Source organism: Dermacentor andersoni, chromosome 2, assembly GCF_023375885.2.
Source record: "Dermacentor andersoni chromosome 2, qqDerAnde1_hic_scaffold, whole genome shotgun sequence".
NCBI classification, from domain to species: Eukaryota; Metazoa; Arthropoda; class Arachnida; order Ixodida; family Ixodidae; genus Dermacentor; species Dermacentor andersoni.
The window spans coordinates 62,576,192-62,597,960 of record NC_092815.1 but is presented as its reverse complement, the minus strand read 5'-3'; the positions used below and the strand labels follow the sequence as shown (position 1 = coordinate 62,597,960).

Here is a 21,769-nt window from a genome sequence, read left to right as displayed (position 1 = left end):
AAATGGCCGCTCAAGGAGAAGAGCGAACTCGAGCGGCTTTAGAGGCTAGGAAAACTGCCTTAAAATATTTAGACTTGAGGGAAAGCTTCGTTAACAAACTATAACACGGCAATCAGCACTCGAATACGACGAGAGAAATTACTGAGACGTGGAAAATTCCCTTGAAAAAAAGTCTGGTTTGCTAGACAAATGCTTGTATGTATTGAACCCCTTAAAAGATGAGGGGTGAAATATGCGCTCACCGAGAGGGCATCTTCAGCACGAGACATCCACAAGGCAGCTTACAGAGATGTGGAGAGCTTCGCGGCCGGAACGAAGCCTCCCTTCTCCGCCGGCCAAGAGGGGGAAACGCGCTTTCAGATCGCTCAAGGTTGCGTGGACAAAGCATAACTCTAGCGTCTAGGAAAACTTAAATGTTTACTACCCTGTTACGATGACATGTTTGGCTCACGTACTAGTATGCTAGGCAGAAACATGACCAGTAGCTGCTACATTGGTGCCCAACGTAGTTTTCCGACCGATCACCACGTAACATTCGTCCTTCACTGTAGCTGTTCAAAGCACTAAATTTCCCTGTTAATCAGCCAAGTAAAAAAACAAAGTTCTATAGAGCGAACTGTTAAACTCTATAACATTGAATAACTGAAAATTTGGCTTGTTCGCACTTTCGAAGTTTGTAGTGTAGAATAAACACAATGAAAAGAAAACACAACAAAAGTCGTTTCGTGTTATCATCAATTTGTGATTGCGTTCACCCATACGCTGCAGACATCCAAAATAAGAGTGAGTGAGGTTCTGGCTTACAGGTTTGCTGGAATCCGGGTTTGACCACAGTTTAAGTATCTTTATTAAGACTGGCGTCAAGTGTACATCTCGAACGTAAACCCTTCGCCATCAAACTCTTCACTATGCAGCCAGAACAATCCCACGAGGATGCCCGATTCGTAGAAGAGAGAGCACGCCGTCACGCGAAACACATTTACTGAGTGCCTCAATGAAACAGGTAAAAGTACGCTATTTCGATGGCCGGCACGCATGAGGAATGAATGACTGGGGTACCTGTGGTTCGTAGATGGGGGCCCCGTGGCACAGAATAGCGCAGTCGCAGCAAATGGTCTGGCACGAACGCACTGTGGTAATGTTAGGGGGTTGCAACTACTTGTGTTCGTCATGCCGTTTATGTCTGACTTCCCTATACTTTTCATGCGAAGACAATCATTTTTATTCGAGGATGGTGTCTTGGAGCATTGGCAGACGAAAATGGTGGTCCCAGTCGATGGGATCATAAAGATCACACTGGCAACGAAGGCTTTAATGTGAGGGCATCTACTATATATCGTTATTAAAAAGAGAAGCTTGTGATTTGCGTGAAACAAAGACGAAGGGCAAGGCAACTTCATGCTGCTGTTACCAAGGCGTTTTTTTATTAAATTTTTGTTTATGTCTTGGTAGAAACATTTTTGGCGTTACGCAGTCGAACAAAGTTATGTAGTATGGCTTTACTTTGATTGCTCGAAGTGGAAAGTAACAAATCTTTCGCTCACCATCTCCGTATCCTGTCAACGCAGGCTCACTGGACTTGTAGAAGTTAAAAGTTAAATAGAGAGCATGTTTATGCAAATGGACTATCTTGGAAGTGTGTATATACGTGGCTACACCATAACGGAACGTAAACGGTAATGTATTAAATTTCTGACGGGCGGTTGGATGTCATTACGTAGACATCGTTCTCTCTAATCAGAAACAATGAGGACGCGCTTCCAATTCCCGCCAATTTTTTTTTTTATCTCAGTTTCTTTACCCAAGTCTCGCATAAAGTAAGCCTATACTCCCATTGACATTGTATTCATCCATGCGCTGCACACACCGTAAATGATAACTTGTTTACATCTTTGCTGCAGTCGGGTGTTTAAAATCAGTCCAACTGTGGTATAAAAATTATAAACAGGGATAAGGGGCCCCAGAAAGGCCAGCGAACGTTTCGATAGGAGGACTCATCTTCGTCAAAAGTAGCCTCGTCATCCTCGGCATGTTAGTTTTAACGGGTTAGTAGGTTGAAGTCACGAGCGGTTGTTGTCGGTGGCGGCTGATTGTAAAGGGAGAGATGGCAAAGAAAATGAGCGCTGTCGCCTGGCGTCTGCAAGTGTGGTTTCTAAGACGAGGGGAAAAGAGCGGGAAAAAAAGACCAAGAGGGAAAAATATTTTTAAAAAACAAGAAAAGAAAAAGAAGGACACAGGAGGGTGTTGGGGGTGGGAGAGGTTAGGGAGCATGCATGGGTGTCGCTGGCAGCATGCTTTTGTGGCTTTAGAAGAGCCGGTCAACCGGTCAGTGCGCAAGTAACAAAAAGGATCAAAAAAGAGATCACTTGAAAGAATGACTTGAGTAGTATAGCAGCAGTGAGTCGGGTAATTTGGAAGGAGTCAAGATGGCGACAAGGAGTCTGGGGTGCAATGCAAGGGGTAGCTGGAAAGCAGTAGCTTGGTCTTTCAAGAAACCTTAGCCTCAGTAGTAGTTCAACGTAGGCGTCGTCATGGCGGTATAGAGCAGTGGCGACACCCTGTGTGGCTGACGTGCCGAAAAAGGTATCCTGTAATCTGGGACCTTGGAATGTGCTGGTGAGGGTGTTTCAAACAAATAAAATAAAAAAACAGACAGAAAAGAAGGAGGATCGGGTACCGTAACCGTAATAACAAATAGGAGGGTTACATGAGTAAAAGCGGGAGGGGACAGGTGTACATGGAAAAAGGGGCCGTACAGTTGGTATATGCGTAAAACGTGACGAGTATATTTAATTGAGTATTAGGTAGGGAAAATTGGAAATGGAGGGATAGGTGAGGTTAAGAATCAGGGTTAGCTGGTGGAATTATGTGTTTTGTGCCTTGGTTGATGATATGAGAATTTCAGATTTAAGTTACAGCTTTCAGCGATTCTAAGTTTCCCCGTGCAAAATTAATGTCCGTCGGGTGTAGGACGGGAATTAATGCACCCGACGGATCACTGCGGGCACCTACGTGGTTGTTGTTTCCTCAAAATTTGGCTCATGTCAGAGTCCTTTAACGGCTGAGCAGAGTCATAAAAAAGGCAAATGAGACGGAGTTGATATCCTCGCACAGAAAGAAATGAAGAAACAGACAAACAGGAAGGGAACGTCAGCAGAAATAAACAGCTTAGAGTTTGATTTCAAAGTAGCAAACAACACACTACTCTCTGCAACCCTTGCAGAGCTTTCCGGTCATATTAACGACCATGTGCACGACGGATTTCTAGAATCGTCCTTCCATCCGGTATCCTGCAGTGTGCCGTACAAGGAAATACATACGATCAAGTAAAACGTAGTTGCCTCGGCAAAAATTATAATAATACATTGTGGACGGAAAAGAAGCAGCGGGTGCGAAATAGAAAGCTGTGAATTCTTCTCAGCAGCTTCTTTGTATTCAGATGCATACAGCGACTGCTTTGCCGGCGGTAGTATTGCCTGGTGCATTTACCGAACTACATTAACCCTCTAAGAGCCTGTATGACGCACAAAACACCAAAGAACCTGCCGAGCGGAAACAATGCGCGGCTGCGCAGTGCTTAGCTCAGGTCCGACCTTCTTAAACTCACCGGGGCACAAGTTCGATCGTTAGTAGTTGACATAGTTTTCATTTTCTTCCTAATGTGACTTGTGTGAAGCTCACGATAAAGACGTAATACAATAACGACGACGACGACGATGGCCTACTCTTTCAAAGAGGACGGAATGATGGGCGTAGCATGCAATTTTTATCCTTTATTTGCCTCTAGCAGTATGGGCCCCTTCCGTTCAACAGGCTGATTTAAAAGCAAAGCTGGCGAAACAAGAAGAGTGCAGGGACCCGTTATCGCTTCAACACTATTGTTCCTCTAAATTCCACTGAAGCCTTAAATGCGAGGGCTTACCTATCTTCTCATCTTTCCACAAACCATCATCGTTGTGGCGTCAAGAGGCAGACGTTACATAATAACAGAGAGAGGAAGAAGCAAACAAAATGCGGCGCCGATGAGTGTGTGATCCAAACGCTCGTGACGCATCCTCTCTTTTCCCCAGAAAATGTCGGCACAACAGGCGCGTCCCTAGGGCCTTTCCGTCACAGCCGCCGCCGGCGGGAAAAGCGCCTGGCAATCCGCTCCCTTCTTCTCCTTCGTCTCTATTTCCTCTTACGGTTTTCGTTCACCCCTTTTCCTCTGAGGTCCGAGCCTCACCCTGGAGATTCGCTTTGCTCTGTTCCGGCCCATTTAAGCGTCGGTGAAGCCGCGCCCGCCGCCGCCTTGCCTGGACGGACACCGGGGCCTCGAATCTTCAAATGACCGCTCGCTCGCCTAATGACTCGGGTACGCGTGGCCATCGCAGCACTCTCACGTTGGCCCTGCCGCTCTAGCCGCCTAGTCTGACGCGTTTTCCTCGCTGCGTCACGCGTTTGCATAATGGGCCCCAAAACCCCATGCGGTCCAAAACGTTGCCTTCCGGGTGTTGCCCCGTTCCAGACCTCCACGTCCTGTAGGACGAAGTCGAAGCCGCAACTTTTTTAGTCGCCTCGAGAACGCACGTAAAGGCCTTCCCTCTTTCTCTCTCCACATTTCTCTCGTCTTTCTGTCTACACGTGTCCTGCCTGTGGCATCTTGTGCCAGTTGTCGGCATCTGTATCGCTTAAACCAGCAGCACACAGGAGCTGCTGCTTGCATCAAACTTGTCGCACGCCTGCTCCCGAGTTTTGCCTCATAAATCTAGCTTGCGAAGGGGAAGTGCTAAAAACCTGGAATTGTGTTCTCTGAAATTTACTGCCTCTCATTATTACAGATAATACGTAGTACTGTTTCACCCAGTGACTGATAACAAAGCCCAGCGAGCAACTAAGAAGGAAAATGACTATGTATCGTAGGGGCCTCCGATCAAGCCTCGTTCAAAGCCTGTCAATTTTCGGCGGCCCTTAAAAATATGCGCCTGTGTATTTCAGTGTCGATCCAAGTCCGTTTCTTGGCAGCAACATTCATGAAGCATGTCACAAGCTCAGATGCAGCGATGACAGTAGGTGCGGTTTAGAGTATACATTTCAGAATAGCATTTGCAACGAGATGTAAGCGCATTACGTACGTAAAACTATAGCGTCGTCCTCACTGCGCATACTACGTACGTTATTGGGTTTCTGTGGTTTGCATGCGCTATGGTAACGTACGTTATTTGGTGAGTTCAACCAGTGCCTCTTCTAACTAAGTGCCTGCGACGTGAACCAAAAACCGCCTACCCTTCCCTCTCCCTTCTACGCCTGCCCACTTGGTACAGTTAATAGAGACGCCTCGCGGAGGGTGCTACAACGCATCAGAGGCTGCACCACCGCCACCACGTTGCCGGTAGAGCCCGAGCAGAAGACACCCGCACGTTGTGATCTATGTGTAAGCATAGATCACAACATTGAAAGAACAGTATACATTGTTTTACCTTTTAGGTCAGTGAAGGCAGGCACAACACACGGAGATTAGAGAAATCCGTGTGCTAACGATCATTCCCATCGTGGCTGAACGATAACAGCACTGGAGTTCCTGCTACTAATTATTCTAGGAAACTGTGTAGAAAACTTTGCACTGTATGCCCACCACCCTTGTTGTGCAATGGCTCAGTAGTTAGCACGCTTTACTCGCAAATGGACATTGCTTCAGTGCCATGGGTTCAAATACCAGTTTAGCCACCTGCGAAATTTTCCTCTTGTTCGCACTGTTGCAATAGCAAAGTTGCGGATGACGAGGTAGCCTAGCGATTCAGAAATCGTCGTGATTTTGGCACGATATTCCTTTCACATAAACCAAAGGCGGAAACGTGACTACCGGATGAACGTTTCTGCCTCGACGCTGCTACTAACAGGCGAATGAATTGCAATCGGACATTGCAATAAAATTTTTGCTTCCTTAGTACAATACGCCGTCGAAAGATGTCGCTGCCAACTTTGCTGCTTACATCTACGCCGGCAGGTATTCTAGTATTCGCATAATATTGTATGTGAGAGTTATACCATAATTTTTTAATGTGACTCTATTCCATGCGGTGGTTACGAGCACACGAAACCGTTCAAAAAGTGGACGCGTGTCAGCCGCGGTGGTGCACCGGAGACAGGTGCAAATACTCGCGGGATTACATTCTGTTAAACGCAGGTACTTCTCTTGTACTTTTCGGGCAACGATCGACAATTAGGTACCTCAGTAGCAAAAATAATGTAACGTCCAGGAACAGCAGATATCCGGCTTACATGACGGATAAATTACTACGATACTCGATTGTTAATTCCCACTCATCGTTATTTCATAGTTTGTCATTTTTATTTTTCATCCAAATTCCTCCTATTGAGGGTATTTGACCCGAGCAGTGCTTTTGTTTGCTTTCTTTTTTGCAATGTATAACTTCTTTTAACAAAAACGTCTTACACCCTTTGCGTCGTCACTTTTTTCAAGCTCATCAGCAAGAAATAATACTAGCAAAAAAGTAAGAAAGAAATTTGAGCTTGGTCTTGAGAAAGTGACTAACCAATGCCGGGCAAGTATATTCGCCTCTGGATAAAAATAGATGCTCATGGAGACGCTATTATGTTCAATGCTTCGTATGCGTGCGGTTCAAAACTACTGTTCACTCAACGACACTCATCAACACTTCAATATTACTTCAGTTTACTGTTATGACAAGACAAACTCAACATCAACACACACGCGGATGTACTCACCTTTCATTCCTGTTCCAAACGTTTTGAGCTGCATGCACAGAAATAAAAACACGAACGTGAACGTGCTTTGCCTAGTTAGAACTCGCTAACATGTCTCATGAAGGAATAAAACAAGAACAGCTATTATGTGTTGTGGTGATTACGTCACATAACGAGGATTTACTTTGAAATGAAGCCGCATCAGCTTTTGAATTCGCATGTACAAAAAAGTAGGTGCGCCTCTTTGTTCATTGAATCCCTTCAAGAGGTCTTTCATATCTTATTCCCCCTATCTTTCTCTCTGTGTGCACTACAAGGTGGAGTAACATCAGAAGGCTTTAATAGTAAGCCTTCTAGCGCTGACGTCAATTGCTTCGGTAGTGTTCCGTACTGACTCTTAGAGGTCGCTGTGTCACCAGCCTCATATAGTGAAGCTGGTCGGCTGCTGCGCCAGATCTCCTTTTCCTGCATGCGAAACTTCCCACTGAAGGTTTTTTTTTCTTTATTTGTTTATCACACTTGGCCCCGAAGTCTTGGTGCCATTTCATTTTCGAGATATAAATTATTATTTAGTTTGTTTTCTTTCACGCTGCCTTTATTCAGTGACAGTCACTTCCGTGATTGGAAAGCTCATCCAATTTTATGGCAGCGCGGGGTTTTAATGAACAAAACTGAGGAAGGATTAATGAGCTGTTATGTTCCAACAAACTGTCATCTATTCTCCTAACTGAAAGGGCGCGAGAGGTCAGCGCTTAAAGGTGATGTTTATAATATTCACCTCACAGCATGGGAAAGTGTGTTTGCGCAGAACCGGTCATGATCGCGTAGGATCCCAGCCCAGAGGAGCTGAACCTCACCTCGGTTGAAGAGGATCTTCCGCCTGAACTTGCCAAGCGTAAGCGCGATGAATACGATGAGGAAGGCGGCCACGGCGCTTAGCGCGGCTGCCCACAGCGTGGTAGACCCTAGGGACCACTCTGTGTCTGCTGCGAGCAAAGTGAGAAAGACGGGTTGGCCGAGCGCCGGGATTCAGGGGCAATAACATCCCGAGTTATTTCACCGGCATGTCGTATCAAGGTTGAGACAATACACTTTTATTCTTTTATTTCACCAATTCTGCACTCTCCACATAAATTTTGCGGTTACAGAAGACTGGACAAATATTTCTTTTATTTGTATGGTGACATTATTTTATTATCTCTTCGTCGGAAGAAAAGGTGAATATATATTCGGGCGCTGTCTACTTCCATCTGCGCTGCTTGCTAATGTACTGGTGACAAAATATAAAATACTTCATTTATGTTATTACGGACACAAATTAAATGATGACATAACGATAGCAGCAGGCCTTATTTGTGCGCGTTCAGTGATAATAAACAGTAAGTGTGCCCTCCGTTCTGGTTGTCCCTTCGCATTCACACCTTATACAAACAAATCAACATCAAAGAGCTCATAGCTGAATTATGTAGTAGTGTATGTGGTGTATTTGCATAGTACAAAGATCGTACACACTGTCAGTAATTGTACAGTAGAATGTGCCAGAACTTGTGGCAAATAATCCCTTGCTTCGGTGGAGAATTATGTCTCAGTGCAAAAACTTGCTGGCCAGTGAAAAACCAAAAATAGAAACACTACAATTTAAAGTGTAGAAAGAACAGTTACTGATATGGAACGAAACATTTTGAAAACACTTCTCGAAAAAAATTTACGCAAGTGGGCCATGAATATATCTTCGTTTAGGAACGAACCGATAGTTTTATCGTATCTTACCTGCCCGCATAAGTTGCAGTGAACTGCAATGCCTCATGCAGTTGCTCTCGTAATTTAATTGCATGACAACGTGCATCTTGATTTCTTAGTTCCTAGAAGCGGTGTTCTTTATTGAGCAGTGCAATATTATGAGCAAACTTGTATCCACCTTTGCTGACCAGTCCCCTGCCCACAGGCAGCGTGAACACGGTCAAATGGACGGGCTCGCTGCGGCCGTTGGCGTTGATGCCGTACAGCGCCATCTGGTAGCGCGTGGCTGGCCTCAATGAGTGGACGCGGAAACTGGGCTGGCCGGAGGTGAAGTTTGTCACAATGGGTGTGCTCTGGCCATCCTGCAGCTCTAACAAAAACGTCTGCTGCTGTCCTGCCCCGCTGCGCTGACACACGACGTGTACGCCTTCCGACGTCACTTCCTCTACGCTGCAGTTGAAAGGCGTTACTGGCGGACCTAGAGGGAACAGGAAGTTGGCTTTGTTATAAAGTACAGGAATGACTTGCGTTTTCCCATAAAACAAGTACAACAAAGTAATTATCTTACGAAAAGAACATTTTGAGATTGTTTGAACATTACGAGGAGATGCATGATATTTAGGAACACGGCCATTATTTATGACATACAAAGTAACGTACCTGGTCAGGTACGTTGCTTTGAACTACTACAGTACAGGCATAGAAAGCAGGTATATGCTCTAACAGCTAACACACCGGTTTCACATGCAATTCAGAATCCTGAGCTTAAAATGCCTGCAATCGGAACAAATTATGGCTGCCATACTCTCAGCTTTAACATAAGGATAATAACAAACAAAATGGATGTAATGTTTGATTAGTTGAAATCCTTCATTTGATTCAAAAACGAATGCACACGTCGCCGCATAATAAATAAATTGGTATGTTCAATTGCCGAATGTTCCTTAACATTACAATCATTTTGCGCTTTCATGACCTGTCCTGTGTTCTTCGCATTATAGTTGTGTGTACGCCGATTTTATTTGTCTCCTAATAAGATTATTCTAGCGAACATGTATGCGTGAATACATACAAATAAGGTTCATCTCGCTGTCCTTAATACTGTTGTGTTTCTTAGCTCAATTATATGAGTCAAGTGTAATTTGTATGTTCTTAATCTCGCTCTCACAGTTTTGTTAATGCTCATTGATAACAATGAACGATTGTTAATTATTTTAAGTTGTGCTTCCGTTTCTTCCTTGTTATAATATTTCATGATTTATTATTGTTGTCTGAATTACCGCGCGATTGGAGGAGAGCCCGAATCGCACCAATTTATAAAAAGGGAGACCGTCTACTTATTGAAAATTACCGTCCTTTTCCTTTACCGTCGTTATGCTGCCAACTCATCGAACATGTCATAGCAAAACGCATAACCAAATACGTAGAAAAGTATTCCATTTTAGCTAACATTGGGCACAGCTGCTCATTGTAGTTCATTCCTTTGCATCAGCCCTTGACAAGAACAGACAGACAGATATAATTATCCTTAACTTCCGTAAGGCATTTGATACAGTCCCACATAATAAATAATTATAAAAGTTGAAAATGCAGCAATCCCTCAGATATCAATCTCTTGGTTTTCTGCTTATTTGCCTAACCGCAAATAATTTTTGAGATAAATGTAAAAAAATTGGGCAGCCTTCCATTCACATCGGGTGTTCTCCATAGCAGTGTCCTTGGTCCTCTTCTTTTTCTTCTATAAATGATATTGTCAACACGATTGAAAGTGGTGTGCAGGTTAGATTATTTGCCGATAATTGTGTACTCTTCAAAGAGATTATTTCTATCCATGATCAAACTAGTTTATGTTGTAGTGAAAATAATATTCTTGCGCGGGCGGTGCAGGTACTGGGGAATGACACTAAATAAAGATAAAAGTGTACTGCTGCGAATGACGCATAAAAAAACATCCCTGCTTTATACCTGTAAGTTAGATTCATCACCTCCTCATGAGTTCACTACTTATAAATACCGAGGAGTGGCCTTTTAACACACGCTATCATAGAACCATCGCATAACTAACTCTTGCGCATCAGCCTTCAGAAAACTATGCCTTTTGAAACACAAACTTAAAAAAGTACCATCTAAGGTTAAAATGCTATGCGAACTCTCCTTAATTACACCTAAGCTGGAATATGCATGTATAGTTTGGGATCCATACGCAAAAACTAATGTCAATAGTCTCTAGAGAATTCAGAGAAAAGCGGTCAGACTTACAGTAAAATTTTTTTTGAGATCTGGGGCGCTATAACGTAAAGCAATTGCAAACTTTTCTATTCCAATTCTGCAATCAGCACTCCGTGATTGGTCAAAAACTTTTTGGACTACCCCCACTCACCTGTCTGTCACGCGACGTCATGAAATCTGCGATAGCTCCCAATCTGCTATGACGTGTACACAACGATTATGCATAATTTGACCAAACAAAAGAAAAATAGTTATTTCTGATTCGACGCCTTTTTGCCATTAACCCACGGCTATTGGCCAAAAGTTTTCGGGCTGCTCCCACTTCACCTGCCTGTCACGCGCGTCACAAAACCGCAAAAACTCACGCGTCAAAGTGACGTGTACGCGTTGAAGATACATTAATATGGCGAACAAAATTGAATTGTCTTCTGGGACGGTATTTTGTAGCGATGCCTTTTCCCATTCTTTGCTATTTCCGGCTTTTCGCGCTTGGCCAGTGGTCAGAGCGACGGTCTGCCCACATTATCAACGGGATCAGGCGGCCCTGTGTGGTGTATGATAAGAATAGCATAGAATAAGGCATAAGGCATCGCTACAAAATAGCGGCCCTGAATAGCCGCAGGCTGCCCCGTTCCGAAAGGAATAAAAGATTGCTGCCGCCGGTCGCTCAGGCACTGGCTACTCAAACCTGCCGGAGAGCATGGCTTTATTTGCGTATGATAAAACTTTTTGTGAGGCCGTGTAACGTTTTCGAGCACTTTCGGCACGTTTACGACCTCGTTCTGCCAATTCTTCTTTGCTGAGGATCCCTTTTAGCGTCATTATTAAGCTTCCGTTGCATACCGCCGCGATTTCCGACTAACCACCGCACGCTAAGTAAGGGAAAGCGGACCAATCGCAGACGCCGGCACTACCCTCTTCATCCGGTTATCTATTTTCAGTGCAGTGGCTCGGCCCCATCAAATCCTTCTCCACTTGAGCGTGCTCAACGCCTCTTGTCAGCCAATTAGATAAGACGAGCCGTTCAGTGTAGGCAATGTTATTCGTTTTTCAAGCAAACAAAAGTGACCTCCTATGAACGAGGAGAGCGTTTGGTTGGTCTGTTCAGACAACACTGCGGGTCACCGCCCGATGCTTGCGTCGGCGGTTACGCAAATTTGACGTCATGGGATTGGAATAGAAACATATTGGAATAGTTTTAAGTTATAGGGCCCCTGATTTCCCGCCGTACTTATAGAAATTAAGAACACTGAACCACTCGAGCTTAGAAGAAAGAAACCGACACGAGTTCCTTAAATTACTTCACACGAAGAATTTATCCCTTGACCCATATGAATATTTATCGCAGTTATCAAGCAAAACTACACGCCACCGCAGAGATGATGCATTAACCCCTTACTTTGCAAGAACGCGCACATACAGGTGTGTGATTTCTTTTTCTCTAACCCTAGCTGAATGGAATTGTATACTCGAATACACATCCGAATCTTGTTATTTAATGGTTTTGTTCGTTTCGTCAATATTATTTTCATTGTATGTATTATTGTATATACCATAAGTCGCCCTCCCTGCTGTGAACACGAGTGCGCAGTATTTCATAAATAAAATAAATCAATCAAGTATGCATAACATGTCTCCCCAAGTCGGTAATGCTAAATTGTTGTGTGTTTATATAATGCGGGCCGGACCACCGCCAGGCATTGTTCGTCTATTGTCTCGGCCTCCGCTTAGACTCTTAGGAAACAAACAAACAAAAAAAAGCATTACTAGGAACTTTTAAGACAAGATACATGGGTGTTCGAAATGGCGCTTTGATTTCTGCCAGGCGTCTCGAGCCTTCATTTAAAAATTTTCGAGTCACGTGGTCAGTTGTTTGGGTGTGCCTTGTTCGCAAAAGCAAAAAATTATATCAAGCGTAGGGAAATGCATCGTGCGGCAAAGGTATAACAGAGTGCACGCACTGTATAATTTGTGAGTAGGGTTTGCACATGGTTTGCGCAAGAGAGAACAAATCGGAGAACCTTGCTGAAAGCCTATTGCTCCTTCAAATTGCACGCACCTAATTTGTGTTAATGATCATTATCGACGCCGCATAAATGACTGCTCTAATATTTCTAGTGAGGATTGAGGACATTTCAACGGTGTTATTGTTTTTTTTGTCTATGTGTTTGGAAACCGAAAGTAGAACAATAATTCTGATAATCATTTGTGCACACTGCATGGCAGTGTTACCTATTAAACTGAGCATTTCTCTCGTACCTGAGGCACACTACGCACTTTTTCTCCTTATTTGCATGTTGCTTTCAATTTCCCATAATACATAGCTCTAAAGTGCTTGTTGGACATGGTCTTGCAACATAATCGAAACATTCGTGGAGCCGCCCACTACATTTATCTTAGTTTCTTACGGAATCTATAATTTCGTTGCTGTAACAAATTTGGCAACGGAGTCGGCTATGCACGGGAACGAAGCAACTCCTTACGATCACGCCGCTTTCAACATGTCGGTCTTTCGACGATCTTTTTTATTCGCTCGTATATGTTGCGACGTTGTACTGCACTGCGAACATTTTGAATAAGCTGACTGCTATGGCTATTTATGGCTATGTTGGTAACCAAAGCCCAGAACTAGTGTCGAACTTTAAACGTGAAGCCGTGTTTAACGTAATATCGAGATTTACTATTAACGTGAAAAAAAAATGGACCTCACCTAGTACATACGTCTTTTATTTATTTCAGTCATACTCTCCCTACTCGATTATGTCTGAAATTTATTACGTCTATGTAAACTGTGACGTCTCATGTGCCAACAAGTCTCATGTTTAGAGGAAATGAATACCACGTAAACTCTGAATTATAACTACAACACTGCGCTAATATTTTACCACTCGCTCGTCTTAAACACCCGGCGATTTCAGTACTGCGTAACTTAATGTCACATTTGAACGCGAATGAAGGCTTATTATTGTGCGGGAACTAGTAAGGCCACAGAAATAGGGTTAAATGCTGAAATAGGGTCAAATAACTGAATGCATGTTGCATATTTTTATTACTACATGCCTGAGTTAGGTATTCTTCTAATATTTCTGTAGAAATGAACTTGATTTGAGCTTGTTCGTGTTTCTTGTAGACTGTTTGCCATTTATTGTATCCTGTTTTCACTTGTGTGTTATACTAGAGCTACACATGTAATGCGCCGAATGTTTCAGATTCGACTACAAATTGTCTGCAGTGCTGCGTGTAGCGTTTTGTAACAAGGCCTAGGGTGCTATAAGGTAAAACTATTCCAAACTTTTCTATTCCGAATCTGCAGTCAGCCCTCCGTGATTGGTCAAAACTTTATTGGACCACCCCCACTTCACCTGTCTCTCACGCGATGTCACGAAAACCGCGATAGCTCCCCATCTGATATGACGTGTACACAGTGATTATGCATAATTTGACCGAACAAAAGGAAAATTATTATTTCTCATTTGATGCCTTTTCATCATTAGCCCTCCGCGATTGGTCAAAAGTTTTCGGGCTGCACCCACTTCACCTGCCTGTCCCGCGACGTCACAAAACCGCAAAAATTCACGCCGTCAAAGTGGCGTGTACGCGTGAAAGACGCATAAATATACCGAACGAAACTGAATTTTCTTCTGAATAGCCGCAGGCTGGCCCGTTCCGAAAGAAATAATATATGGCTGCCGCCGATCGCTGAGGTGCTGGCTACTCGCATCTGCCGGAGAGCATGGGTTTATTTGCATGTAATAAAACATTTTGCGTGGCCGTGTAACGTTTTGCAGAACTTTCGGCACGTTTACGACCTCGTTTTGCCAACTCTTCTTTGCTGAGGATCCGTTTTAACGTCATTCTTAAGCTTCCGTTGCATGCCGCCGCGATTGTCGACGAGCCACCGCAAGCTAAGTAAGACAAAGCGGAGCAATCGCAGACGCCGGCGCCACGCTCTTCATCCGGTTATCTATTTTCAGTGCGCTGGCTCTGCCCCATCGATTCCCTCTCCACTTGAGCGTGCTCCTCGGCTCTTGTGAGCCAATTAGATAAGACAAGCCGCTCAGTGTAGTCAGTGTTATTTGTTTTTCAAGCATAGAAAAGTGACCTCCTATGAACGAGGAGAGCGTTTGATTGGTTTGTCCAGACAGCCCCGCGGGTAACTGCCTGAAGCTTGCGTCGGCGGTTACGCAAATTTGACGTCAGGACATTGCAAAAAGAACATATTGGAATAGTTTTACGTTATACCGCCCCTAGTCAGCTGTCATGAAGAGGTCTTTTGCGTCGATTTCCTTGTAGATAATTGCCTCGATGTGTGATGTATTTTGTTTTCTACGAAGGTTTTCATTTGAGACATTAAAAATATAGCCTAACTAACTAACAAACTAACTAACTAGCTAACTAACCAACAAAATAAATAAATAAATAAATAAATAAATAAATAAATAATATTTAGACGGGTCATCATTCAATTTTTCTCTGATTATCTAAGCATTCCTTAATTGCAATCGGGTTACCTGATGCTCCTAGGTTAAGCGACACATAATGGCAAGACTAAACAAACTGGTGCTATGAAGGCACATGTGGGGAGATATGGCAGGGTCTGCATCTTCACTCCATTTCCTTTCAGCCAGATGAGCGGCCTTTACTTCGCTTTTTGCCTGCTCCGGATTTTATTTTTTATGTCTGCTTTTTTGTAACGGGAATGATCCAGACCATCAAATAACCATCGTCCTCGACGTCAAGACCGCTCTGTTGAACAGCTGCTCCCAACCAGCTATTACTTTTCTTTCCGAACCTGTCCTCGCGCGCCAGATCTTGCCTCGTCCTGAGCTTACGACTCGGCAGAAATGCATTTACTTTAGTTCTGTCTTTTCTCTGCTTTTCAGTTTTTTGTTTCTACAGACGCTGGCACCTGGTCTCTACTCGGTGAAACACTTTAGCACTGTTCGATCGGTCGATCGTAAAGAAACCCCGGCAGCTCGGCTGCTATGTGGTTGCGAGGGAAGCGGGAAAAAGGAGGTCACTTCAGGGACCGCCTGCAAGCCAAGTTAAGAATAGGAGAGGTCGTAAAAGCGCTAGAGCCTCCAGCCATACGACGCCAAGGGTTGCGTGTTCGATCCCTGGCCTCTTGGAAAGGACAGCTCCGCTGAACATGTCCCCATTACCAGTGCCCCGTTCCTGCTTCTCGCCAGCTTGAGAAGAGTGAAGGAGAGAGTGTTGGGACAGAGAGGGAGCTGTTGGCAACGTGATCAGAAGGTGTTTTCCCTAGCGCGGCACCGCCATATTCAGATCTTATTTTTCTTTTCTTTCCTTTGCCCACGCAATTTCGGTCAGCGTCGTTACTTATTTTACTTTTACTACTTGTCCAGCATCTGGTGCTGTGCGTGATTTTTCAGTAAACGCAGAGGTGCCACTTTCCAGCAATATAATTTTGTCTCGTTTGAGCTGTCTATCTGAGGACTGCAGTGTAAGGAGCGCGAAGCATAGTTACCCGACACCCTTGTACTTCGCGCAATATTCTAAAAACGAAAGAGCATGTAGAAAGCTGCTCGCATCATTGATAATTTGTGAGCACTATACTAGTAGTAGCACAAACTTGAAGCGACCTCAAATTTATTTGATGTTATCAAGTTGTAACAAGCATCAGACAATTTTTAATGTAGCAACTCATTTATCTACTTGCTCCTAGAGAGATATTACTGTCATTGCAAAGAAAAAAAAATTAAATTTCATCGAACCAAGGATGCTGGCTTAATCCGCGGAATTATTTCGTCACTCTGTACTACAGCAAATCAGAGTGAAGTTCATTTCTATTGATAAGAAGGGCGTAAATGAACCGATATTGTAGACGTCAATATCTGGAGCAATAAACCGAAGTATAAACGCAGCCATTCGTATTTTCTTTCTGCTTCAGATTCACCAGATCGTGTATCCGATTTCTAAATAACTCGTTAGTTAATTTATATTTTATTAGAGCACTTGCAACAACAGCATAAAATTAAATTTGCAATTTTTTTATTTTATCTTACAGCGAAAGTTACAATAACAAAAAACTGGATTTGCGAGATTCTGCGACTACACTTCTCCACACGTCTTGATTGACTAACACGATATGCTGGACATTGCGCAAGAATACCTAGAAGCAGGACTTCAGTGCATTATCTGGTGAGACCGCCTCTGCCAACCTTCCCTTCGCCTTCTATCTCCTAGTACACAGCCCTGGGTTCAAAAATGAGGGTGGCCACCTTGTGGCCACCCTCAACACCCTCAAACGTGAGGGTGGCCACCTTGTGCAGGTCACCTGATATACAGTCCTACGCACTAAATTTCGTTGTTCTCGTATTCAAGCGGAGCAGTAAAAAGTGCAGTGCACTCAGCAGAGACTCTTGCAGGAGCAACAGTTTAAAAAAATATATATATGTCACCAAATTAACTACTAAATGCGTTGTCGCACCACTCGCTCTTGTACAAAACTGCGCGTGCCAGGCATTTTGAAAAAAATAGTAAGCGGAACGCTTTGCACTTCCGTGGAATACATTTACGTATACGGTGGATAACTTCTGAAGTTACGTGGGCCACGCAAGTTGAGCTAAGTATGTATGACTTACTACCCACAATCAAGTTCTTATCACGAGTATATAAAAGCGAGAATTCAAAACAAAATCAATTATCTTCGGAATAAGAAATAACCAAATTGAAGTGCCCATAATAATTGCGGTTGTGTAGCGCTGTACGCTATGCAACTCAGACTTCAAAGCGAGCTTTGTGTTTGGATTTTCTAGCCACTTTCAGGTATGGTGACTATTCCCAACAGGACTTGATGGTTGGTACATTTTTTTATAATCATCAACCCGATGAGACAATCATGTCCCTGGCAGGGCAAATGCGTTCCTCATGAAGAGACCTCCGATTTCCCACGCATTACGTCAGCTGACCTTGTCCTGTCCCTTTGAATGTTCTATTTTCATCAAGCCACTCAATACCCTGTCGTCCTTTTACACCCATGCTGTCACTCTATAACACCACCGATTTTCTTCTCTACGCATTACATGACCAGCACTAGTTGACCCCTTGCTCTTAATGCAAACTGGAATATCAGCTATATGCATTTGTTCTCTGATGCCATACCAGCGTATTGCTTTCCCTTCAAGTTACGCCTATCCTTTTCGGCTCCATTGCTGACTGCGTGGTTCTTGGATTCTTCTTTTATCGTGTAATGGGCTGAGAACAACCACGTGAAATTATTAACACAATAAGAAACAACCGACGAGGCCACTTGTGTCCTTGTCAGGTGCATTCTATAGTGTTTTTGATTTTACTCAGCTGTATATAGCAAATCACAAGGTGAACGAAAACTAACTTCTCAACTTCTTAGCTTTCCCAAACTTCTTCGTTATTCTCTATGCTTAAGCCCTATACTTTAGTCCCCGTCTGATTTATTAATTAAATACATTTTTAAGCGTATCGGTAAGCCTCCCTTCATGGCTGGAGAGTGCATGCCGTATGTACTCTCTAGCTTACGAAAGGCAGCTTACCTCACTCAAGAATACTGCTCGTGAGTGCAAGAAGGAATACTCACCGACGGGGTGTATCTGGAAGATGCAAGGTTCGAGGCTGTCGCCGATGGCATTGCGTGCGCGACAGTAGAGCGTGCCGTAGTCGGTGTCCGAACGTGGTGTGTAGCGTAGCACCGAGCGCAGCGGTGCCCCCGGTGGTGTCGAGAAGCTGGAGTTCGGTGACAGCGCAGCGGTGCGATGCGCCTGGTGGAAGGTCCACGAGAAGGTGACGTTGTTTGGGTCCGCCTCCACATCACATTCCACCTCAACCGTCTCGTGCTTCGCCACCGAGTGCGAATGCTGCCGGTGGCCCGACTGGCACACTGGTGAATCTGCAGGTACATCGTACGACGACCCCACGGGAAGCGATAAGCGTCAGAGGTGGCAGGAAGAGTATAAAAAAGAAAGAAAACAAATTAAAATGGTCACACGCCGGCAAGCAGTCGAGTCTACACTGGCGGGGTGATTGAAAAAACATGAAGAATCATTCAAATTGGAAATGTTGCATTAATCGCCAAGCATTTTCTTTTTTTTTTTTTTTTTTTGAAAGAAGGCTTTGTTGCAATAGCAGCATATGTGCTAGAATGCACGCTTTACAGGTGCCGCACACCGCTGGGCAGAGCACGCGTTCGTGCGTGCCGGCGTCTGTGTGCGAGCGTAACCACGGGCCCTCTTTCTTGCCTAGAGGATGAAGTTGCCAGCCTAGTCTCACTTTTTATAGCGATAGTTCTACTATTCCAGGTAAAAACCCATGAAACGTCAGTTTCTGTAAATCTGACCTTCAAGCTCAGCCAAAGTCAAACTGGAATGCGCAGAGAGCGCCGCCGGCGCCGAGCAGCGTTTGTGTATTTGTGTGTGTTTCCGTTAATCTAATGCCCCTGAGTACATTAATTCCATCTCGTGCGCCATCGAGGGGCGACGTCTGAAACGCTACTGGCACGCTCGTTACGCCAGCCTCCTGAGATGCCTTCAGTGTCACGCTAAACCATGCTTTCGCTTTCAATTCTTCGCGTTCGGGTAAAACTAGCAATTTTTTTGTTGTGTCTCCGAACAGCATAAATAAAACCTGAACTAACCAAGCAAACTTATGTACCTGCCAAGTGTTAATCCACATATTAGCAAGTCAAATGAATCGTAGGGAGGGATCAGTGAGGCTTACTTTAAATATGACAACGTTTTATGCCCAAATCCATACATTTTCAGCTCTGAATATACGTACTATTGCCAGCATTCACTAACATTGTCTAAATCAATTCAAATATAACCAAAAACATTAACAATTTCTTACAAACTACACTTCTACGTGTATATGTAATTGAAGTAGGGAACTGCTTCCTTTGTTCTATTTGAGTTTTCAAATAGAATTGATTGTTTACTTTATTTACGTATATAAAGCTGAATAATTTCCAGATATCATCTATACCGTCATAACTAAATACGCTACGTAGAACTTGCTGCTGAACACCGTCTGAAAATTAGCGAACGTGGACTTCATCAAGAGTGGCATGATACTGAACATCAAAACTCACGCAGAACCCTGAGCTGTAGACGGTTGCTCTCGGCTTCACCTTCCGAGTTGGCAGCGTGGCAGGCGTAGAACCCGCTGTTGGTACGGTTGACCGAGCGCAGTGCGAGTGACTGGTTGCTGACGATAATGCCTCGGGCGCCATCCGTGTGGAGGTCCCGACCATCGAAGGTCCACGAGACCTCGCTCACCGGTGGGTTGGAGCGCACACTGCACTCGAAGTAGATGTCGATGCCCTCGTGGATGTTGGACGGACTGAGGCCGCTTCCCAACCGCAGCTGCACCACCGGTTTGTCTGCGTGCCGACACGTACGTTTAACAGCAAGTTAACCACATTGATGTGCTCCTGCAAAGTGAGTGGAATTGTTAGAGAAGGGCCGACCTACTGTCAGCGAATACTTGGCCTGTCTAAAGACGGTGAAGCCTGGGCAGGTATTAGAGAAAGGTCGGCGTACTGTCAACCGATACATGGCCTGTCTAAGGACGGTGACTCCTGGGCAGGTCTCAGTACGCAAGACTGGCTGATTTTCTCTTGTTTTAATTGCGATAAACAGCACCTATAAGCTCGCCATCAGTCTATCACTGTAATACCACGTAATGTCACGCGGAAGCACCTCGGCTACGCAAAGTAAAGGTAAAAAAAAGCGTGGGTGCAGCGTAATGTTGGGATTTAAATGACTCGAAGTTTGAGTTAGCGAGGTCGCAGCAGAACTGGACGACACGAGCAAAGCCTCGTCATCTGCAGCTATTACTTGTTTACATGATGAGGACGATGGCGTATTTCATGCGTGTCGAGAAAAGAGTGCCGATGAGAGGTGTATGCAGAGAGAAGTATCACACAAATCTGAATATATTTCGGCTTCACATTCCTTGAACCACTGGCGTTATGAGGCATTTGTCAAGAATAGGCGCATATTTAGTTACACATACCCGGTGGCACATACCCAGCTACCTAGTTGTCTCCAAGCCGTCAGCAGCAAATTGTCTATCGGTGCAAAAGCCCAGTGTACACAGATATATTACGCATGTATGTACGCATAAGTTATGTACGCAGATATATTCGCAAATATATCCGGCGAGGAAATGAGAACGAGCGCCGAACCGGGGAAAGAGGCGAAGAAAGCTTCACTTTAAAAGTACTCGTAGCTGTGTTCGAACGAAGGTCACGACTGTGACCCAGGCGCTCCGCCACTACTTCCCAATAACATTTCACTGATCTAAGAATAGGTGCATTGTTAACTTTCCCTTCTAGTTCACTAAAATGCTTAAGTGGGTAAAATTGAACGTAGCATTAGAAAATATGAAATCTCACGCTTCGTGAGGCAGTTTCTATTCAGTGGTTCTTGATCCGCAGCCTATACATAATTATGCATAATTGAACCATCGACGCCACAACAATTCTTTATGTTTATGCGCATAACAACGCAAATTAGTGCATGAGTTCGTATCCCAGATGCGCCCGCTCATCTTTACCTGCATGCCATAGCGCTATTACAAACTGCGCCGATGACAGCATTCAGTGATGCTTTCGGCATCTTCTGCATCATTCAGCGCACATAAAATAGGCTAGTATTGATGTGCACTCATGGTGGTGCTGAAATATACGTCATGTATCGATATTTTAAGGAAACGAGACCCTTCAATTTACATATGGTGACCAGGAGCACAAGGCAATGCACTTTAACAAATCCAAGTTCTGAGTATTACTATCACAATTATGATTGAAAATATCCCCCTTTCCTGCAGCGTCATATTGTGCGCCAAATATTTTCGCGGTAAAAACGAGTTAGATTAGTGAAGAATACTTTTTAAACATGGAAAGCTTGGACTTTATATTCGAGTAATAACTTCTGATGGAGGAGGTGGCGTCTTGAAAACGGAAAATTACAGACCTGTATTTTTCTGCCATTATTACAGGCTTCACCTCTATGTACTTATTATGAGCTAAGACCTTCTTTTAACGGTGTATTCGATGTTCAAGTGGTGCTTGCTGCAATGAATCTGCCAACCTTGG

At 44.1% G+C, this 21,769-nt stretch overlaps 1 protein-coding gene across 3 annotated transcripts in view; it reads right to left on the bottom strand.

Annotated features, from left to right (window-relative positions):
- Positions 1-21,769, bottom strand: part of LOC126542216 (synaptogenesis protein syg-2-like) — a 291,341-nt gene that overhangs the window by 18,797 nt on the left and 250,775 nt on the right. The window contains exons 6-10 of one of the 3 annotated variants that reach the window (XM_050189174.3): positions 19,760-20,050; positions 18,254-18,562; positions 8,627-8,926; positions 7,566-7,694; positions 6,730-6,757 (exon numbers count right to left, since the gene is read on the bottom strand). In XM_050189174.3, coding sequence (XP_050045131.1) covers positions 6,730-6,757; positions 7,566-7,694; positions 8,627-8,926; positions 18,254-18,562; positions 19,760-20,050 — 1,057 coding nt within the window. The remainder of the gene's footprint in view (positions 1-6,729; positions 6,758-7,565; positions 7,695-8,626; positions 8,927-18,253; positions 18,563-19,759; positions 20,051-21,769) is intronic. The other 2 variants (XM_050189175.3, XM_055077078.2) reach the window with 2 other exon arrangements.